A 19,910-nucleotide genomic window follows, 5' to 3' on the forward strand; every position below is an offset into this window, starting at 1 on the left:
ATGGCCCTGCTACGTGAAGGTACTCTGTATCCCTGTGGGGACCGCGCACGGCAACACCTCAGCTTTGCTGGGTGTGCTAGTGCACCGGGCCGCGGCGCTGACCGGGTTAAATGTGCCATTACACACTCAGCGTCGCTGAGTGTGTTTATATGTAGGGGCTACCGCGCTAACCGCCGCTGCCATGGGAAACTGCGGTGCGGCTGGGACTTGTAGTTCGCCGGGGACTTCGGCGTGTGCCGCGCTTTTACGGCGGCCACGCTTATACTCGAGTCCCCGGCTTGGCTTGCGGCCTAGTTTTCCCTTTCTCCCGCCCTCAGCCCTGACAGGCAGGGGGAAGGGCGGGACGCTGCACGGAACGAGCAGCACTGAGGGCTGGAGTATGATTTGCATACTCCACCCCCCCCCTCACTGTGTACAGTGTGAGCACCAGTTCCCGCACTTTCTCGGCCACGCCCACGGCTCCCTCCTCTCGTCAGGACGCCGCAGCCATTCCTGTCAGCTCCTCCGACGCTGCAGAGAGGGACAAACCCTGGGAGACCCAGACACGGTCTCTGGTGGCCTCACAACCGCTTTAAAGCGGGTGGTAAGCAGCACCTGTTGGTGCTAGCCCCATGGTGCTGTAGTGTATTGATACATTATTTGTTTATAGTATATACTCTACACTGTATGAGCACAGTTCATTCTGGCTATATACCCTATTGTGTTACACAGGGAAAACAATAGCATGGCGCCCACAAAAGGCAGGGGTGCCAAAACACAGGCTTATTATGCTGCCTGCGCCGCATGTATGACCCCACTACCGGCAGGTTCCACTGACCCTCATTGTGTGCACTGTTCGGCCCCTGTGGCACTTGTTCAGCCAGAGCCTCTGCTAAGAGGGGCCCAGGGGGAGCCACCTGTTGACACTGTCCAGGTGACGGGGACTGAGTTTGCAAAACTCTCTGAGACTATGGCTAAGATACTAGAAGCCTTGCAGTCCAGGCCGGTATCTCAGCAAAGGCACTCTGTTGAATCATTGTTCCCTGACCCCCCTCAGTTGGTCCAACAATGTCCTCCCGGGGTATCTCATACATCCCAGGCTGAGGGTTATGACTTAGACCCCAGCCCCAGACCGAATAAGCGGGCTCGCTTAGAATTTCCCTCGACATCATATTGTTTAGGGTCTCAGCGGGGGGAATCTCTGGTTGATGATGCGGAGACAGCTGATCAGGATTCTGATCCTGAGGGCGCTCTCAATCTTGATACTCCAGACGGGGACGCCATAGTGAACGATCTTATTGCGTCCATCAATCAAATGCTGGATATTTCTCCCTCAGCTCCTCCGGCGGAGGAGTCAGCGTCTCAGCAGGAGAAATTCCGTTTCAGGTTCCCCAAGTGCACACCGAGTATGTTTCTAGACCACTCTGATTTCAGAGAGGCAGTCCAGAATCACCATGCTTGTCCAGATAAGCGTTTTTCTAAGCGCCTTAAGGATACACGTTATCCTTTTCCCCCTGACGTGGTTAAAGGTTGGACTCAGTGTCCCAAAGTGGACCCTCCAATCTCCAGACTGGCGGCTAGATCCATACTTGCAGTGGAAGATGGGGCCTCGCTCAAAGATGCCACTGACAGGCAGATGGAGCTCTGGTTGAAATCCATCTATGAAGCTATCGGAGCTTCTTTTGCCCCAGCATTCGCAGCCGTTTGGGCGCTACAAGCTATCTCAGCAGGTCAAGCGCAAATTGAAGCAGCCACATGCACGGCCGCGCCACAAGTGGCATCCATTACCACCCAGACCTCGGCAATTGCGTCTTACGCTATTAATGCGGTCCTGGACTCTGCGAGCCGTACGGCGGTTGCGGCCGCCAATTCGGTGGTACTCCGCAGGGCCTTGTGGCTACGGAAATGGAAGGCAGATTCTGCTTCCAAAATGCGCTTAACCAGTTTGCCAATTTCTGGCGACAGGCTGTTTGGCGAGCGTCTGGATGAAATCATCAAACAATCCAAGGGAAAGGATACATCCTTACCCCAGCCCAAACAGAACATACCCCAACAGAGGAGAGGGCAGTCGAGGTTTCGGTCCTTTCGGGGCGCGGGCAGGTCCCAATTCTCCTCGTCTAAAAGGTCTCAGAAAGAACAAGGGAACTCTGATGCATGGCGGTCTAAGTCACGTCCTAAAAAGACCACCGGAGGCGCCGCTAACAAAGCGGCTTCCTCATGACTTTCGACCTCCTCTAGTAGCATCATCGGTCGGTGGCAGGCTCTCCCGCTTTTGCGACACCTGGCTGCCACAAATAAAAGACCGCTGGGTGAGAGACATTCTGTCTCACGGTTACAAGATAGAGTTCACCTCTCGTCCCCCGACTCGATTCTTCAGGTCATCCCCGCCTCCCGAGCGAGCCGAGGCTCTTCTGCAGGCGCTGGGCACTCTGAAGGCAGAAGGAGTGGTGGTCCCTGTTCCTCTTCAGCAACAGAGCCAAGGTTTTTACTCCAACAACTTGTTTGTGGTCCCAAAGAAGGACGGGTCTTTCCGCCCGGTCCTGGACCTGAAACTGCTCAACAAACACGTAAAAACCCGACGGTTCAGGATGGAATCCCTCCGCTCTGTCATCGCCTCAATGTCCCAAGGAGATTTCCTTGCATCGATCGATATCAAAGATGCTTATCTCCACGTACCGATTGCTCCAGAGCACCAGCGCTTCTTGCGCTTCGCCATAGGAAACGAACACCTGCAGTTCGTGGCACTGCCGTTCGGCCTGGCAACAGCCCCACGGGTTTTTACCAAGGTTATGGCTACTGTAGTAGCGCTCCTACACTCGCAGGGTCACTCGGTGATCCCGTACTTGGACGATCTGCTGATCAAGGCACCCTCTCAAGAGGCATGCCAACGCAGCCTCGACGCTACCCTGGAGACTCTCCAGGGTTTCGGGTGGATCATCACTTTTCCAAAGTCAAATCTGACACCGGCCCAATCGCTGACATATCTTGGCATGGAGTTTCATACCCTCTCAGCGATAGTGAAGCTTCCGCTGATCAAGCAGCAGTCACTACAGAAAGGGGTACAATCTCTCCTTCAAGGCCAGTCACACCCCTTGAGGCGCCTCATGCACTTCCTGGGGAAGATGGTGGCAGCAATGGAGGCAGTCCCTTTCGCGCAGTTTCACCTGCGTCCTCTTCAATGGGACATCTTACGCAAATGGGACAGGAAGCCGACGTCCCTCGACAGGACCGTCTCCCTCTCTCAGGCGACCAAAGCTTCCCTTCGGTGGTGGCTCCTTCCCACTTCATTATCGAAGGGGAAATCCTTCCTACCCCCATCCTGGGAAGTAGTCACGACGGACGCGAGTCTGTCAGGGTGGGGAGCGGTTTTTCTCCACCACAGGGCTCAGGGTACGTGGACCCAGAAAGAGTCCTCGCTTCAGATCAATGTTCTGGAAATACGGGCAGTGTATCTTGCCCTGAAAGCGTTCCAGCAGTGGCTGAAGGGCAAGCAGATCCGAATTCAGTTGGACAACTCCACAGCGGTGGCATACATCAACCACCAAGGCGGCACACGCAGCCGGCAAGCCTTCCAGGAAGTCCGGTGGATTTTGATGTGGGTGGAAGCCACGGCCTCCACCATATCCGCAGTTCACATCCCAGGCGTGGAAAACTGGGAAGCAGATTATCTCAGTCGCCAGGGCATGGACGCAGGGGAATGGTCCCTTCACCCGGACGTGTTTCAGGAGATCTGTTGCCGCTGGGGGTGTGCCGGACGTCGACCTCATGGCGTCCCGGCACAACAACAAGGTACCAATGTTCATGGCACGGTCTCAAGATCCCAGAGCTCTGGCGGCAGACGCCTTAGTTCAGGATTGGTCGCAGTTTCAGCTCCCTTATGTGTTTCCTCCGCTGGCACTGTTGCCCAGAGTGTTACGCAAGATCAGGGCCGACTGCCGCCGCGTCATCCTCGTCGCTCCAGACTGGCCGAGGCGGTCGTGGTACCCGGATCTGTGGCATCTCACGGTCGGCCAACCGTGGGCACTACCAGACCGACCAGACTTGCTATCTCAAGGGCCGTTTTTCCATCTGAATTCTGCGGCCCTCAACCTGACTGTGTGGCCATTGAGTCCTGGATCCTAGCGTGTTCAGGGTTATCTCAAGACGTCATTGCCACTATGAGACAAGCTAGGAAACCAACGTCCGATAAAATCTACCACAGGACGTGGAAAATTTTCCTGTCGTGGTGTTCTGCTCAGGGTATTTCTCCCTGGCCTTTTGCCTTGCCCACTTTTCTGTCCTTCCTTCAATCTGGACTGGAAAAGGGTTTGTCGCTCGGCTCTCTTAAGGGACAAGTCTCAGCGCTCTCTGTGTTTTTCCAGAAGCGCCTAGCCAGACTTCCACAGGTACGCACGTTCCTGCAGGGGGTTTGTCACATCGTCCCTCCTTACAAGCGGCCGTTAGAACCCTGGGATCTGAACAGGGTGCTGATGGTTCTTCAGAAACCACCATTCGAGCCAATGAGGGATATTTCTCTCTCACGACTTTCTCAGAAAGTGGTTTTTCTAGTAGCAGTCACTTCACTTCGGAGAGTGTCTGAGCTAGCAGCGCTTTCATGCAAAACCCCTTTCCTGGTGTTTCACCAGGACAAGGTGGTTCTACGTCCGGTTCCGGAATTTCTCCCTAAGGTGGTATCCCCCTTTCATCTCAATCAGGATATTTCCTTACCTTCTTTTTGTCCTCATCCAGTTCACCAATGTGAAAAGGATTTGCACTTGTTAGATCTGGTGAGAGCACTCAGAATCTACATTTCTCGTACGGCGCCCCTGCGCCGCTCGGATGCACTCTTTGTCCTTGTCGCTGGCCAGCGTAAAGGGTCACAGGCTTCCAAATCAACCCTGGCTCGGTGGATCAAGGAGCCAATTATCGAAGCTTACCGTTCGGCTGGGCTTCCGGTTCCCTCAGGGCTGAAGGCCCATTCTACCAAGCCGTGGGCGCGTCCTGGGCTTTGAGGCACCAGGCTACGGCTCAGCAGGTGTGTCAGGCGGCTACCTGGTCGAGTCTGCACACTTTCACGAAGCACTATCAAGTGCATACCTATGCTTCGGCGGATGCCAGCCTAGGTAGACGAGTCCTTCAGGCGGCGGTTGCCCACCTGTAGGAAGAGGCCGTTTTACGGCTCTCTTACGAGGTATTATTTTACCCACCCAGGGACTGCTTTTGGACGTCCCAATTGTCTGGGTCTCCCAATAGAGCGACAAAGAAGAAGGGAATTTTGTTTACTTACCGTAAATTCCTTTTCTTCTAGCTCTAATTGGGAGACCCAGCACCCGCCCCTGTTTTTTTGTGTACACATGTTGTTCATGTTGAATGGTTTCAGTTCTCAGATATTCCTTCGGATTGAAGTTACTTTAAACCAGTTTATAATTCTTTTTCCTCCTTCTTGCTTTTGCACCAAAACTGAGGAGCCCGTGGGAGCACGGGGGGTGTATAGGCAGAAGGGGAGGGGCTTAACACTCTTGAGTGTAATACTTTGTGCGGCCTCCGGAGGCATAGCCTATACAACCCAATTGTATAGGCTATGCCTCCAATTGTCTGGGTCTCCCAATTAGAGCTAGAAGAAAAGGAATTTACGGTAAGTAAACAAAATTCCCTTCGTTTACAGCTCGTTGCTTTGGAGACCGACCACCGCTACAAGAACATGCACAATTCTTACAAGCACTTTTCAGATTGAGGTTGTAAGCACTGCTTTGAAGATCGGCAGGATGATGTTCCCTATTCCCAGGCCAGCTCCAGTGCATCGTTTACTGGCTAGACAGCAGCGGTGGTCGGTCTCCTAGGCAACAAGCTCAAGAAAAGTGTTAATGTCTCAGGAACGCCTGCAGTAGATTGCAAAAGTGCTTCTTTTTTTTTTTTAGAAAACTCTACATCAATATCCACTTCTGGCCACATTACGACTAGACGTGTGCACGACTAGTCTGCATGTGACTGCATGTATGCAAATCCCATACCTGCTCATGTGATTGTCCATTCCCTACACCCGTTGTTGGGATTCAAAAGTCAACTGTCACACACAGTGACTACAGTCTTTAAGCTCTGACCATCCCTTTAAGGCCCTGTGTAACTTTACTCCCAGTACATAAGCCAGATTTATCCATAGGGCCCCGATTACTCTATGGAAAGTGTCCATTCGGGCGCTCTCACACATTGGTCTACCTTTTTATACCTGTCTGTTCTGCTATTCCGTACAGTTGTATACTGTATAAGATATGGTAGCCCCTGGATGACGGATGCCTCCGTATAGCTATACAGTTACATTTATCCTACGTGAACCTATATAATAATCATCAATCCTTCTGTAGGATGAGTTGTCATCAGCAGAGATGGAGGACACGTTAACTCATCGAGCCCTGGTGTCTTTGTCTGAGGTTGGTATTTGCAGTGTGATTTTTGGGGTTTTATGGGTGATATTGAAGATCTTGTCACTTTACTGCATAAATCTCGTTTCTGATCTTCGCAGTCATTGCTTGAACTGAAGGCGGAATCCACGGCCACAAAGGAGAAGCTTAAGTCTTATCTGGACTTGGCCCCTGTAAGTAATGTCTTCTATTTATTTGATAAGAACCAAATGCTGTAAATTTACCGCACTTGGTCCTGGGTTTTAATAGCGCACTATTGATTAAATCTCCTCTAATCTAACCGGAGTAGTTAAGGTCCCTGACTACAGAGAAGACAGACTCGGTTAATTACCAATTCTGTCTTTTGCTGTATACATAGCGCTCACTGACCGCTATGCGGTGAAGAGAAGTATCCTCACGGCCGATGTTTCTTCAGGCCCCCGGTGATTTAATCGCTGTGTGTCTGCCAGCATGGCACAGCTGTTGTTTTAGCAGACAAATTAGGTGTGTACATAGCAAATAACCTGGAGCACTAAATCAACAAGCTATTAGGTGTTAAATGTGAACAGTGAAAAAAAAATAAAAAAATATTTAGTCAAGGCTCGGGGCGAAAAAAACCCAAAACCGCACCCAAAAATTAAACACGCCCTTTCACCGGGTCAAAAATGCTGTAACTGAGTATTTTGTATTTTTCTTTTCTAGACATATGGGCACTTTATTTAGTCCTCAATTTTTTTGTTTAGTGTTCCTTGGGGGTGGGTCTTTAGGCTGCTTTGTCTTTATTATCTCGTAAGCCGCACCTCTTAATAAAGAATATAAAGGGAACCGGTCACCAGGATTTTCCCCTATAAGCTTTGTCCACCAACAGTGGGCTCTTATATACAGCATGTCCGGGATTGGCATCTGCACCGTCGCAGCTACAGCCACAAAATTTTGCACACTCGCACGTCTGGACTCCGAGAGCGTCACAGGCTATGTTTTGAGGGGAAATTTTTAACCCCGCGCTTTAGTTAGTCACTAAAAAACCTGCCTCCATTAAAGAGAATGGAGCTGGGAGCCACAGTTCAGCCAGAAGTTCAGAAGAATGCGCAGCCACGCCCATATATGGAATGTTGGCGTGTCACGAGGCAGACATAGACAGGGTAAGAGACAGACAGGGAAAGAAAGGGAAAGGGACGGACAGGGACAGTGACAGAGATAGATAGATAGACGGAGAAAGAGGCACAGTCAGACGGAGAGATATATACAGAGGGGGAGACAGACAGAGAGACCGTTACTATCCCAGGCGTTAATACATTCTATTTTGTTAACAGTTATTATCCCGGGCGAAGGCGGGTAGTACAGCTAGTACTGTATATAAGAGCCCAGACCGTGCTGTATAACATAAAAAACACCTTGATAATTCTCACTTAGGGGGCAATCCGGTCCGATGGGCATCGCTACTCTCTGGTCCGGCGCCTCCTCTATTTTTGCGATCTCTTTGAGGCCCGTGTGGATGAGGCATCTGACGTCATGCACACAGGCCGGCATTGTGCTCCTGCGCACTTTGATCTGCTATTCTATCCTCTGTCTAGCTATATCGTTTATTTTGTGTCTGTATCTGTGTATTTCTGTGTATTGGAAGGTTTAACTCTTTGCTTTGGGCATCTTCCTGTTTTCTGTCTGTTTCAACCACTTTATTGCTACCTAATATGTTTTGATACATTGTTATTTTTGTGTGCATTTTACGCTGCGTAAATGCACTAAAAATATATATGCATTTTTTTTTCACTTGCGGATTTTCTGCATTTAATGCAAGTCTATGGGAAAATTCGAACTGAAAACTCAGTGTCCCCGCAAGAGAAATTGACATGCTGTGCCTTGGAAAAACCGCACCGCAGTTAAGTCTATGCTGCATCATAAAGCAAAATGGACAGGAGATTTCTATGTCAGTCTAAACTCCACCCCACCCACAGTCGGCTTCCGGGGGCCGTACATTCGTGCCATCTGAATTGATTTCCAGTCGCTGCCCCTACACCGTTATCTCACCTGACAACTTCTTCTGTTTTACAGAATCCATCTCTGGTGAAGGTGAAGATCGAGGAAGCAAAGAGAGAGCTTGTAAGTAATGAGATAATGTCAGCCTTGTAAGAATAAATCCCCAGCGGGCAGAGATGACATGAGAAGTGATATTTTTAATAATGTAAATGGGGTTTAAAGGGGTTCTCCTAAAAAAGGGAAAGTTATTCCCCATCTAGAGGAGTGGTCCAGCCACTTGCCGCCCACCGATCCTAATAAAGGGGCTCTGCTCCATTTTAATGTCTATAGAGCAATATTGCAGTGTTGTGATGAATCGCTTGGGGAAAAACCATTTAAGGTGGACAAACACCCCCCCCCCCCCCCTACATAATAACATAACAAGTCCAATGATTAACACTAGAAGTCCCACGAGTTTCGAGCTCCATAGGGTTCCAATGGTAGAAATGTCAAATGACCCCTCTCTGGGACTTTTAGTGTTAATGTTGGATTAGGGCTTGACCTCTGTTTCCCTTTCTTTTTCGCCAGTATGGCCGCAGCTTGGAGCAGTGGCTGGTAATGTGCACAATCCTTTTAACTCTGAAGATATTGAATATATTGAAACCAGATTATTAAAACCAGATAATGCACTTAGTTGTGCCTGGCATCCAGCTGAAAAGGACTTATAAAGATGACCATTGGGAGGAGTCAACCTGTTTATCTATCAGTTGCTCTCAGCCAATTGTTATTGCTGCTGCCGTTCCTGGTGATGCTGATTGGCTGAGAGCAGCTGAGTGATGAAATTCTCTTTCGGGTCATCTCCAGCTAGATGCCATTCACTGCTCACTATATTGTTACTCTGCTGCTAGTTGCATAGTAAAATGATAAGATTATCCAAAATTATATTAACATTTTGGATAATCTTATCTTTTTACTATGCAACTAGCAACAGAGTAACAATATAGTGAGCAGTGAATGGCATCTAGCTGGAGATGACCCGAAAGAGAATTTCATCACTCAGCTGCTCTGAGCCAATCAGCATCACCAGGAACGGCAGCAGCAATAACAATTGGCTGAGAGCAACTGATAGATAAACAGGTTGACTCCTCCCAATGGTCATCTTATAAGTCCTTTTCAGCTGGATGCCAGGCACAACTAAGTGCATTCTGGTTTCAATACTTTCAATATCTTCAGAGTAATGTGCCTCTGATCCCCTGTGTTGTGGGGGGGGACCTAAAACTTCCCATTTGATCTACATCTATTATTGGGAAATCTTGTTTTCAGCACATATCAGGCTCCAAAAATCACTTTTATATTTTTATTCTAGCAAGCGACAGAGGCCGAGCTGAACACGAAGGTGGACATGATGGAGTTTGTGTTACCAGATCAGAAGAGACGACAGACGTAAATCTCCTGGCGTGAGAAGAGATCAGATGTAGATCCCATACCTTCGACCGCTGATTAGACATCACCAATTTTTCAGCTGTCAGCGGCCAATACAAGCTGCCATTGGGAGAGATGGGGAGGAGGCGGCAGTGGGAATCTTAAAGTCCTTCAACTTTAGTGGGTAAAGTGTCAGCCATTGTTATACACAAATACAGAGGTTCCTGTTCCTAGGGGGTAAAGTGGATGGATAAGGGATTTGCTTCTATGGTAGAAGATTGTATATTATGTAATATTGTCTATGCTGTGTAATAAATTATATTGAAACTAGTTTTATATATATCTTTTATACTTTTATCAGTTGTCGCATTCTTCCCCCCCCCCCCCCCCCCCGTGGTCCCCCATTATCTTCTCATAGGCCAGATCAGTTGCCCACACTTTGCACTGACGAGGGGCAATCACCCCGAAACACCGTGTCTGCAAATTGGGATTCTGATCTGGCATATATCCTAGGTCATGTTAAAAGGCCACTTTTGACTTTTAGGATTGCTACTTCCAATAGGTGGCGCTAGAGTTTGTCTCCTTTCCTGGAGAGACAATTTGAATAATTCCCACAGGGGCATTGCAGCTATAAGTCCCCCTTGCCACTGACAGCCAGACTGGTTTGTCAGGTCTCCATAAGGAGAATAGTCTTGCCCCGTGGTTCCATATAGAGATGGACACTTAAGTGGTGACACTAGAAGTCACATTTTGAATAGCCTATAAGGGCATTAAGTTGGTTATAGACGTAACTGGGAAAAAGGAGTTTGGTAGTAACAAGTCTTCCCTATCAATAAAACAGTGGATAAATTGGTGTTTGAGTTTGAATCCCGTATCCCAGTATGGTTGCAGTAACACAGTGCCTGTCATCCAGCTGAAAGGGACATCTGGATAGAGCATTGGGAGGAGCCACCTGACTGTCACTCTTCTGCTCTCCACCAATTGTTGTTCCCCATACCTTGCCTGGTGATGCTGATTGGTTGAGAGCAGCAGAGTGACAAAATGGATTTACCTTCAAGTCTCCACCTTAAAGTCTCCTTCAGCTGGATTCCTGTCAAGGATGAAAAAGAATTTAATGTATAGAGTGATATAGAAAAGTTTTTGTTTGTTTTTTTTTTTTTTGTTTTTTTAAGACCATGCTGCAAAAAAAACTTAAGGGAACCTTATGGTGTAAAGCAATTTTTGTGGTGATTTTATCCCAAAAAAACCCCAAAGAGCCTGAAGAACTGATGAGACACCTCCCATTCCTAATCACTTCTGGCTCCAAAAACCACATAAAAACTAAATGTGTGATTCTAGACTTTGGCTGACTTCATATACGATGTGTTTTTTCGAGGCTTTTTTTTTTCCCCACAAAATGTCGACTTTGGGACAGAATTTGCTATGTTGTTTTTTGGTTGTTTTTTTTTTTCCAAAACTAAAACTTATTCCTACCATGGCCAATTTTTGTTTGTGCACTCGTTCTTTGATAATTTTGTGGATGTGTAAGGCCATGTGCCCACGGGAGCTTGTTTCTGCGGATTTTGCCGCGGAAAACCTGCAGACTTTTCTGGATTTTCCAGATAAATCCGCAGGTTTTAGCATGTACAGACACTCCCCATGTTATCATATGGGACATGGGGAGTGTCTGTGTCCACGCTGCGGAAAGTGCGGCTGCGGAACATGCTGCGGAGATCCCTCAGCCGCACCTAACTGCATGTCAATTATTCCTGTGGAAATCCCAGCCCTCCGCTATAGAGATAGAGGCCGGGACTTCCGCAGGTAATTCACATGAAAGTCCGCAGGTTTACCGCAGCTATATCGCTGGAATCCCGCAGCTAAAAAATAGCTGCGGATGCCGGCGGGCAGCTGCGGGAAACATGCGGCCGTACCTGCGGATACATCCGCAGCTACAACCTCCCGTGGGCACATAGCCTTAGACTGTGATCAGCAGTCTACCGTCCCCACGTCCCCCTCTGGTGACTGTGTTTTTTTTTTACAGCATTGTAATGTACTTTATTGTGTAATACGGCCGGCTGCCAGCAGGTGTCACTAGATCCAGATCCCTTAGTGAGGAGGGATAGATGGGAAGTGGCAGGGCAGCATGGTGTTAATTGAGGGAATGGCTCATAAGGACAGGAGGAGATGTAGGGAAAGGGAAATTCCTGGTTCAGGTAGATAGGGAGAAGCTGTTCTGGTGCAAGGACCAAGAAAAAGAGGAAGGAAGGATCGATCCCTCGGTATCTGGGGAAAAGTAGTTGTGGCAGTGGCCATCAAGCGAGTCCTTAGTCCGTTAGCCAAGTGGCCCATCATCATGCCGAGCTGGATGTTACAACCGAAGTATTTGAAGGATGATAATGTTGATGATGACTCTGTACTGAAGAAATGGAAAATATCTGAACTGGTATACAGTAAAGTTTTGCAAGTTTTACCTAGTGGTCGCCTGTTTACTAAACGCATGGGGCACGAGGCTCATGGAAGAGAACGGGACCCAGAGAGAGAGAATGACAGAAGGTATTAACCGCCACGTCCCCGCATAACGCCTACTCCACTCTGCCCCCCGTGTCTGTACTGTGCCGGGGTGGGTTGAGGATTTCTGCAAAGACCCTCGCCCATGATTTCCCCTCTCCGGCACTTTACAGATGCACTGCGCATTTATGCTTTTAGCCACAGGAATCTATGAATGGCCACGATAGTCTTTAAAGAGCAGCTTCCGGCTTAGGGTGCTTTCACACTTGCGTTGTGCGGCATCCGTTGCAATCCGCCACCTTGAGGAATTACGGTAACCGTTGCAGGAAGCCGTTTATTCCTCCTAGGTTTCTATTAAAGGGAACCTGTCATCAGAAATTTAGCTTGAAACCTAAAAGTTTCCCCCTCTGCAGCTCCTGGGCTGCATTCTAGCAAGGTTCCTGTACTTTGTGGCCCCTTTTAAACCAAATTAAATACTTTATAAACTTGTGCCTTTTGCTATGTAAATTTTGTAAATCGTCCATGGGGGCGGGCTCTCTGCTGACCGTTGCTGTTCCTCCAGCACATTGACGCCATCCCCCCACGCTCCATTTCATCCATCAGGACGCAGCCCACTGTGCCCGAGGTGCCGCCCACGCCAGGATCGCTGGTGACGTGTCACAAGCACGAGATTATGGGCGGCGCTGTGATTGCATCGCAAGTGCCCGCCCATAATGGCGTGGACGCGCTTTTCCCCCACTGCCTCCAGCGTTCTGCGGAAGCGCTCGCCGGTCAAATGACCTGACTTCACCTCCTTCCCATCTTACCCTGCAGCAGGGCAAGATTGGAAAGAGGTGACGTCGGGTCATCTGGCCAGCAAGCGCTTGCGCAGAATGCTGGAGGAAGAGGGGAAAGTGCGGTCACGAGGTTATGGGCGGCACTTGCTGATGACACTCACAGCACTGCCCATAACCTCATACCTGCGCAAAACGTCACCAGAGGTCACACGTGCACACAGTGCACAGTCCCGCTACAGTCGCACAGCGCATGCGTGGGACCACGGGCGCCCAGGGGCGGCGTCCTGACATGAAAATCAGCGTTGGGGGGCGGCGTAAATCTGCTGGAGGAACAGCAACGGTCAGAGAGCCCACCCCCATGGACGATTTACAAAATTTACATAGCAAAAGGTACAAGTTTATAAAGTATTTAATTTGGTTTAAAAGGGGCCACAAAAAGTACAGGAACATTGCTAGAATGCAGCCCAGGAGCTGCAGAGGGGGAAACTTTTAGGTTTAAAGCAAAATTTCTGATGACAGGTTCCCTTTAAGGGCGGATTGCAACGGAAGGTCTGGCGTTGCATCCGTCCCACGGCGCATCAGTTGTTTTGTCAGTGCCCGTCGGGCGGAATGAACGCATAATGTAACAATTTTTGTTGCTGTAAAAAAAAAAAAAAAAAACACACTCTGCAGGATTCCGTCGGGATCTGTTAAGAGGCATAATGAATGATTCATTATGCCTCTTAATAGATCCCGACGGAATCCTGCAGAGTGCGGTTTTTTTTTTTTTTTACAGCAACATAAAATGTCTGAATGTCTATGGTGCTGGATTCTGTCGCCATGCGTTTGGCGATGGATTCCAGTGCAGGATTCCGTCACGTTCGTTCTACTGAGCATGCCCAGTATGTCCAGCAGAATGTTCTAAATCGTTTAAGATCACTCCTGGTCTCTCTCTCTCAATCTGGTCTGTGAGCTCCTCTGGCTCAGTGGATGGTGCTCTGGCCTAAATGCCTTTCCCCAGGTGGAAACCGCTTTGGAGACCCAGCTTGGAAGGCAGACTTGGCCAGGGGCACGATGCGTCTATTTGTTGGGTGACTGAGACCCTTCATCAGAACGCGGAGGTGTTGGGTTCGTAGATGACTGAGACACCGGAGATCCACTAAAGAAGAATTGGCCCAGTTGTTGAGAAGTTCTTGAGGAAAGGGCTATAGACTCTCCATGCATTTCGGTCTCTGGAAACACTTGGAAGTTTGGCTTAAACACTCAGACGACTCCTCAAGTTTCCTGACTCCGACTACACGACTCCCTTATACGTGACTCATGTTTGTGATAAATTTACTGTAATGGTAGCATCAGGCTTTTAATCATTGATGATGCCATAATCAAGCTGTTTAGATAGAACATAAAATATATTTATTGGAATACAAGTTTAGAACACAAAAAAAAACATTAATACATTGTAAATATACAATACACTATGCAGGAAGTGGGGGGGGGGGGGACAACCAGTATTCAACAAAAATGTCCTTAACATTTGTGCAGTCTATGAATTTGTTCTGAGAAACAGTATCGAATCTATCAGATCCTCCTTCATAGATGACCTCAAATCTGACCTTATTTAAGGCTAGAGAACAACCTCTCTACACTAACTTGGGCTGGTGGCAAAGCAGTGACCACATGGACAACAAGCTTCCTGCACAGTCTGTGTTGATCGGTTGAATTCTTCTACTTCTGAGACAAAGTGAAAAATTTGCCGAAATAGGGTCAATCTGTTTGCTATGGGAGTGGAATGCTTTGCCTGCTCCATGTCTTCCAAATACTTTTCAAAATTAAATTCCCCAGCTGATGAGTCTGAAGATATGGCAGCAGTAGCACTGGATGACCCAACTCCTCATCTGATGAGGCTAAAGATATGGCAGCAGTAGCACTGCCAAGACCCAACTCCTCATCTGAGGAGGCTGAAGATTAGGCAGCAGTAGCACTGGATGACCAAATCCTCATTTGATGAAGCTAAACACATGGCAGCAGTAGCACTGGATGACCCAACTCCTCATCTGATGAGGATAAAGATATGGCAGCAGTAGCACTGGATGACACAACTCCTCATTTGATGAGGCTGAAGATATGGAGTAGTAGCACTGGCAGGACTCAACTCCTCATCTGATAAGGATCAACATATGGCAGCAGTAGCCCTGGATGACACAACTCCTCTTGTTCTTGGCAGTCCTGTAGCAGCTTATCCTAACTGCTACCTATGTTAGAGTTTCTGTTTCTTTAGTAAGCTGTTGATCATCCGGCAATACACGATGACTTACTCAGCTGCCACAAGAATTTTATTTTCTAATATCAGTGTCTCTCTCTGTTTCATTGAAGAAGCAATGCCATCTGCGATTAAACCTCCTTTTTGGGATAGTCAAAACAGCAAGTTCTTCCACTCCTTTATGAAAATGCTAGGGGGGGTAAATTCTCAGCTTGTAATTTTTTCAAGCATTGTTGACCTTAGGGAGATCAACATATCCACTGCGGAGACACCATCACGTGTTTCTCAACGCAGTGATTCTAGAGCATTGCCCCCTGGGAAGTATGCAAATAAGAAAGCCGCGGAGACACCATCACGTGTTTCTCAACGCTGGCAGGAAACTAGCCAGGTCTTTCACCGGGAAGGAACAACCACGGGAAGGGCAGTCTCCAGTCAAGGAGACCACCTATACCAAACATGGTATCCATCCACAGACAGCCGTTTCGGGGTATTTGCCCCTCATCAGTGTGGAGTAGGAATCTGGCTAGTGGGGGCAATGCCTAGTAAAAGACTACTTAAGCAAGCATTGTTGACCTTAGGGAGATCAACATATCCACTGCGGAGACACCATCACGTGTTTCTCAACGCAGTGATTCTAGAGCATTGCCCCCTGGGAAGTATGCAAATAAGAAAGCCGCGGAGACACCATCACGTGTTTCTCAACGCTGGCAGGAAACTAGCCAGGTCTTTCACCGGGAAGGAACAACCACGGGAAGGGCAGTCTCCAGTCAAGGAGACCACCTATACCAAACATGGTATCCATCCACAGACAGCCGTTTCAGGGTATTTGCCCCTCATCAGTGTGGAGTAGGAATCTGGCTAGTGGGGGCAATGCCTAGTAAAAGACTACTTAAGCAAGCATTGTTGACCTTAGGGAGATCAACATATCCACTGCGGAGACACCATCACGTGTTTCTCAACGCAGTGATTCTAGAGTCTTTTACTAGGCATTGCCCCCACTAGCCAGATTCCTACTCCACACTGATGAGGGGCAAATACCCCGAAACGGCTGTCTGTGGATGGATAACATGTTTGGTATAGGTGGTCTCCTTGACTGGAGACTGCCCTTCCCGTGGTTGTTCCTTCCCGGTGAAAGACCTGGCTAGTTTCCTGCCAGCGTTGAGAAACACGTGATGGTGTCTCCGCGGCTTTCTTATTTGCATACTTCCCAGGGGGCAATGCTCTAGAATCACTGCGTTGAGAAACACGTGATGGTGTCTCCGCGGCTTTCTTATTTGCATACTTCCCAGGGGGCAATGCTCTAGAATCACTGCGTTGAGAAACACGTGATGGTGTCTCCGCAGTGGATATGTTGATCTCCCTAAGGTCAACAATGCTTGCTTAAGTAGTCTTTTACTAGGCATTGCCCCCACTAGCCAGATTCCTACTCCACACTGATGAGGGGGCAAATAGCCCGAAACGGCTGTCTGTGGATGGATACCATGTTTGGTATAGGTGGTCTCCTTGACTGGAGACTGCCCTTCCCGTGGTTGTTCCTTCCCGGTGAAAGACCTGGCTAGTTTCCTGCCAGCGTTGAGAAACACGTGATGGTGTCTCCGCGGCTTTCTTATTTGTAATTTTTTCAGTCACTGTAAATGGGTGATGACTAGAGATCGACAAACCCGCAGATATTTGGGTTTGTTGCGTCCAGCCGGATTTTTTTTTTAATCTGGTTCGGGACAAGACTTGAACCCGAACATTTTTCCAGATGCCAAACTCCATATGTCTATGGGGGCCCAAACATTGTGCTGTAAAATGGTGGTGGCTAGGGCGATTAGAGCAGGTGCATTATACTTAGAGTCTCCCGCGCAACTGTAACACTGCTGCTAGGTCCGCTTAATAACCCTCATACATATTCATTGCTTCCCCCACCACCGTCCGTCCCGACATCTATGATTGGTTGCACTCAGCCTGCGTCCCCACCCTGTGTAACAGTGTCTGTGATTGGTATAGTGTAAAAATAAATAAATTAGCATAGGGTCCCTGTTGTGAATACGTTTTCCAGTTTGGGACTCCCTCTTGTGGTCAGTGCTGGCGATGCAGTTGATGTGTGGAGCAAAAGTTACACACCTGTGGAGGACTGGAAATCAGGGTCAGATTGGCCTATTTAACGGTGTCACAAACCACCGGGGGGTCACTCAGAAATCCCCCGCGCTGGCTACCAGTACGTCACAATCGGGGGGTAACAAGTGGGGTCACCCCTCCTTTATACCTCCCGACCGACAGACAGAGCACGTGACGCGCTCTCTAGCGCCCCTCTTATAGTCAGGCCAATTATGGAATTGCCCGACAATAAGCAAGGAGGCCGCTATACTACTTATGCCGATTATTGAAGGGTCCCCGGTGAGAGTAAGGTATATATTCCCCCGACCTCCGCGGGCGGAATATATAAAATCTCCCCGAATCTCACTGGCCTCCCCACAATAATCCTTGGCACAATTCGCTGCCACCAACCGATTTACGGTAACTATTAGCCGAACACACAGACGTGGGATTCAAGATCGAGATAACAGAACAGCCCAAGATTAATTATATAATTTAATCAGCCTAAAGCACACTAGAAACTACAATATATACAATAGGGAATCTACAGAATATACATATGTCAGAGTACAGTTACAATCAAAGCATGGGTTACAAACAGGCATACACAGTTCCAGCAGTTACCTTGTTGCGTCTGGCCACAGGGGGGCGCTGTAGACCAGGTTTCCAGGAACTCCCTCACAGGTCTTTCCCAACCAGGCCCCCGAGCAGAAGAACACTGGAAAATGGCCGAAGTAGGGTTATCAACCTGGGCAGATCCAGGTCCCCTCCTACCTTAGTGACCTCACAGGGAAGCACTGCCACTCCCCCTGCATGGATCAGAATTATCCAGCAAAGGGGATATTGGCCATAACTTTGCCTGGGAGCGTCGTAGGCGGACGCCAATGCTCTCATTGTGACAGTTATGAATTTAGCTACAGAACGAGGGGACTCATGACCTGTCTGCCAGTTCCCCATTGGCTGATATCACGCCTGGGGCATTTCCCAATGTCCTGCTCCCATAAAAAGGGTGTGCCGGCATCGTCCACATGCGGAGACACCATTTTTATGGTTGCCATATTTATCGGAAATATGGCTTGCGAGATATGAACCATTTTTTACTGGAGTCGTTCTGTCTGGCTATTTCCATAGCCTTGCTAATGAGATACAACTCTTGTTACAGGGTGGCGGCAGGGAGTCATCCTGTGTCCATTGTTCCCTAAGCCACCTAATTTCCATATCACAGGACATGGCCATGGGATTTGTTGCTAAACCAGTTGTGTGAAGGAAAGGGGGGGGGTGACACCAGGAGAGGGCTTCCTGACATACTTGAATATCATGATTTATCGTCATATCTCCGGATTTACCTCACACCTCCCCCCTTTTGAGGGCGCTAGGGGGCAGCACACTCCGGTGTTCCCCCGTGCGCCCGTCCGCGACCTCTCCTTGTCGGGACAGCCCGTCTGCGTTACCGTGGTCACGGCCCCTTTTGTGGCGAATGGTGAAGTTGTATTGCTGGAGCGCAAGGCTCCATCGCAACAATCGCCCATTCGTCCCAGAGACGGTGTGCAACCAGCTGAGGGGATTGTGGTCCGTCTCCACGATGAAGTGGCGCCCGTATAGATAGGGTTGCAGACGCTGCAGGGCCCACACTATGGCCAGGCACTCCTTCTCCATCGTGGAATAGGCAACTTCCCTTGGTAACAGCTTCCTGCTCAGGTACAAGACTGGGTGCTCTTGGCTCGCAGAGTCCACCTGGCTGAGCACCGCACCGAGGCCGAAGTCACTGGCGTCGGTCTGTACTACAAACGGCCGCGTGAGGTCGGCTGCCTGTAGCACGGGCGGGCTGGACAGGGCGTCCTTTAGGGCCCGGAAGGCTGTCTCGCAGTCCATTGTCCAATCGACTGCAGAGGGCAGCTTCTTCTTGGTGAGGTCCGTCAAGGGCTTTGCCAGGCTACTATAGCATGGAACAAACCTCCTATAGTACCCAGCGGTCCCCAAGAAGGACATCACCTGCTTCTTGGTCCTGGGGGTGGGCCAGGATGCGATGGCTTCCACTTTCTCAGGCTCGGGCTTCAGTGTTCTCCCACCTACCCGGTGACCGAGGTACTGGACCTCGCTCATGGCCAGCTGACACTTTCCCGGCTTGATGGTCAAACCTGCCCGGTGGATCCGCCTGAGCACCTGTGCTAGATGCTCTAGGTGGTCCTCCCAGGTGGGACTGAAGACGGCAATGTCATCCAGGTACGCGGCCGCGTACCCTTCAAGTCCCTTGAGCAGGGTGTTGACCATCCGCTGGAAAGTGGCAGGGGCATTCCTCATCCCGAATGGCATCACCGTGGACTCGTACAGTCCAAATGGGGTAATAAAGGCAGAGCGTTCCCTGGCCTTGCGAGTCAGGGGGATCTGCCAATATCCCCGGCTCAGATCCATGATGGTCAGGTACTGAGCCCCGGCCAACTGATCGAGCAGGTCATCGATGCGTGGCATTGGGTACGCATCGGCGACCGTGACCGCATTGAGCCCCCTGTAGTCCACGCAGAACCGAGTGGTTCGGTCCTTCTTAGGGACGAGGACTACAGGCGAGGCCCAAGCGCTGTTGGATGCCTGGAT

The 19,910-nt window shown here is 49.3% G+C and overlaps 1 protein-coding gene across 1 annotated transcript in view; it reads left to right on the top strand.

Annotated features, from left to right (window-relative positions):
* Positions 1-10,037, top strand: part of HAUS1 (HAUS augmin like complex subunit 1) — a 32,297-nt gene extending 22,260 nt beyond the window's left edge. Inside the window, exons 6-9 of the mRNA XM_075343080.1 lie at positions 6,321-6,386; positions 6,479-6,550; positions 8,409-8,456; positions 9,679-10,037. Of these exons, the coding sequence (XP_075199195.1) occupies positions 6,321-6,386; positions 6,479-6,550; positions 8,409-8,456; positions 9,679-9,759 (267 nt within the window). The 3' untranslated portion in view covers positions 9,760-10,037. The remainder of the gene's footprint in view (positions 1-6,320; positions 6,387-6,478; positions 6,551-8,408; positions 8,457-9,678) is intronic.
* Positions 10,038-19,910: the final 9,873 nt, after the last annotated feature.

Source organism: Anomaloglossus baeobatrachus, chromosome 1 (assembly GCF_048569485.1).
Source record: "Anomaloglossus baeobatrachus isolate aAnoBae1 chromosome 1, aAnoBae1.hap1, whole genome shotgun sequence".
NCBI classification, from domain to species: domain Eukaryota; kingdom Metazoa; phylum Chordata; class Amphibia; order Anura; family Aromobatidae; genus Anomaloglossus; species Anomaloglossus baeobatrachus.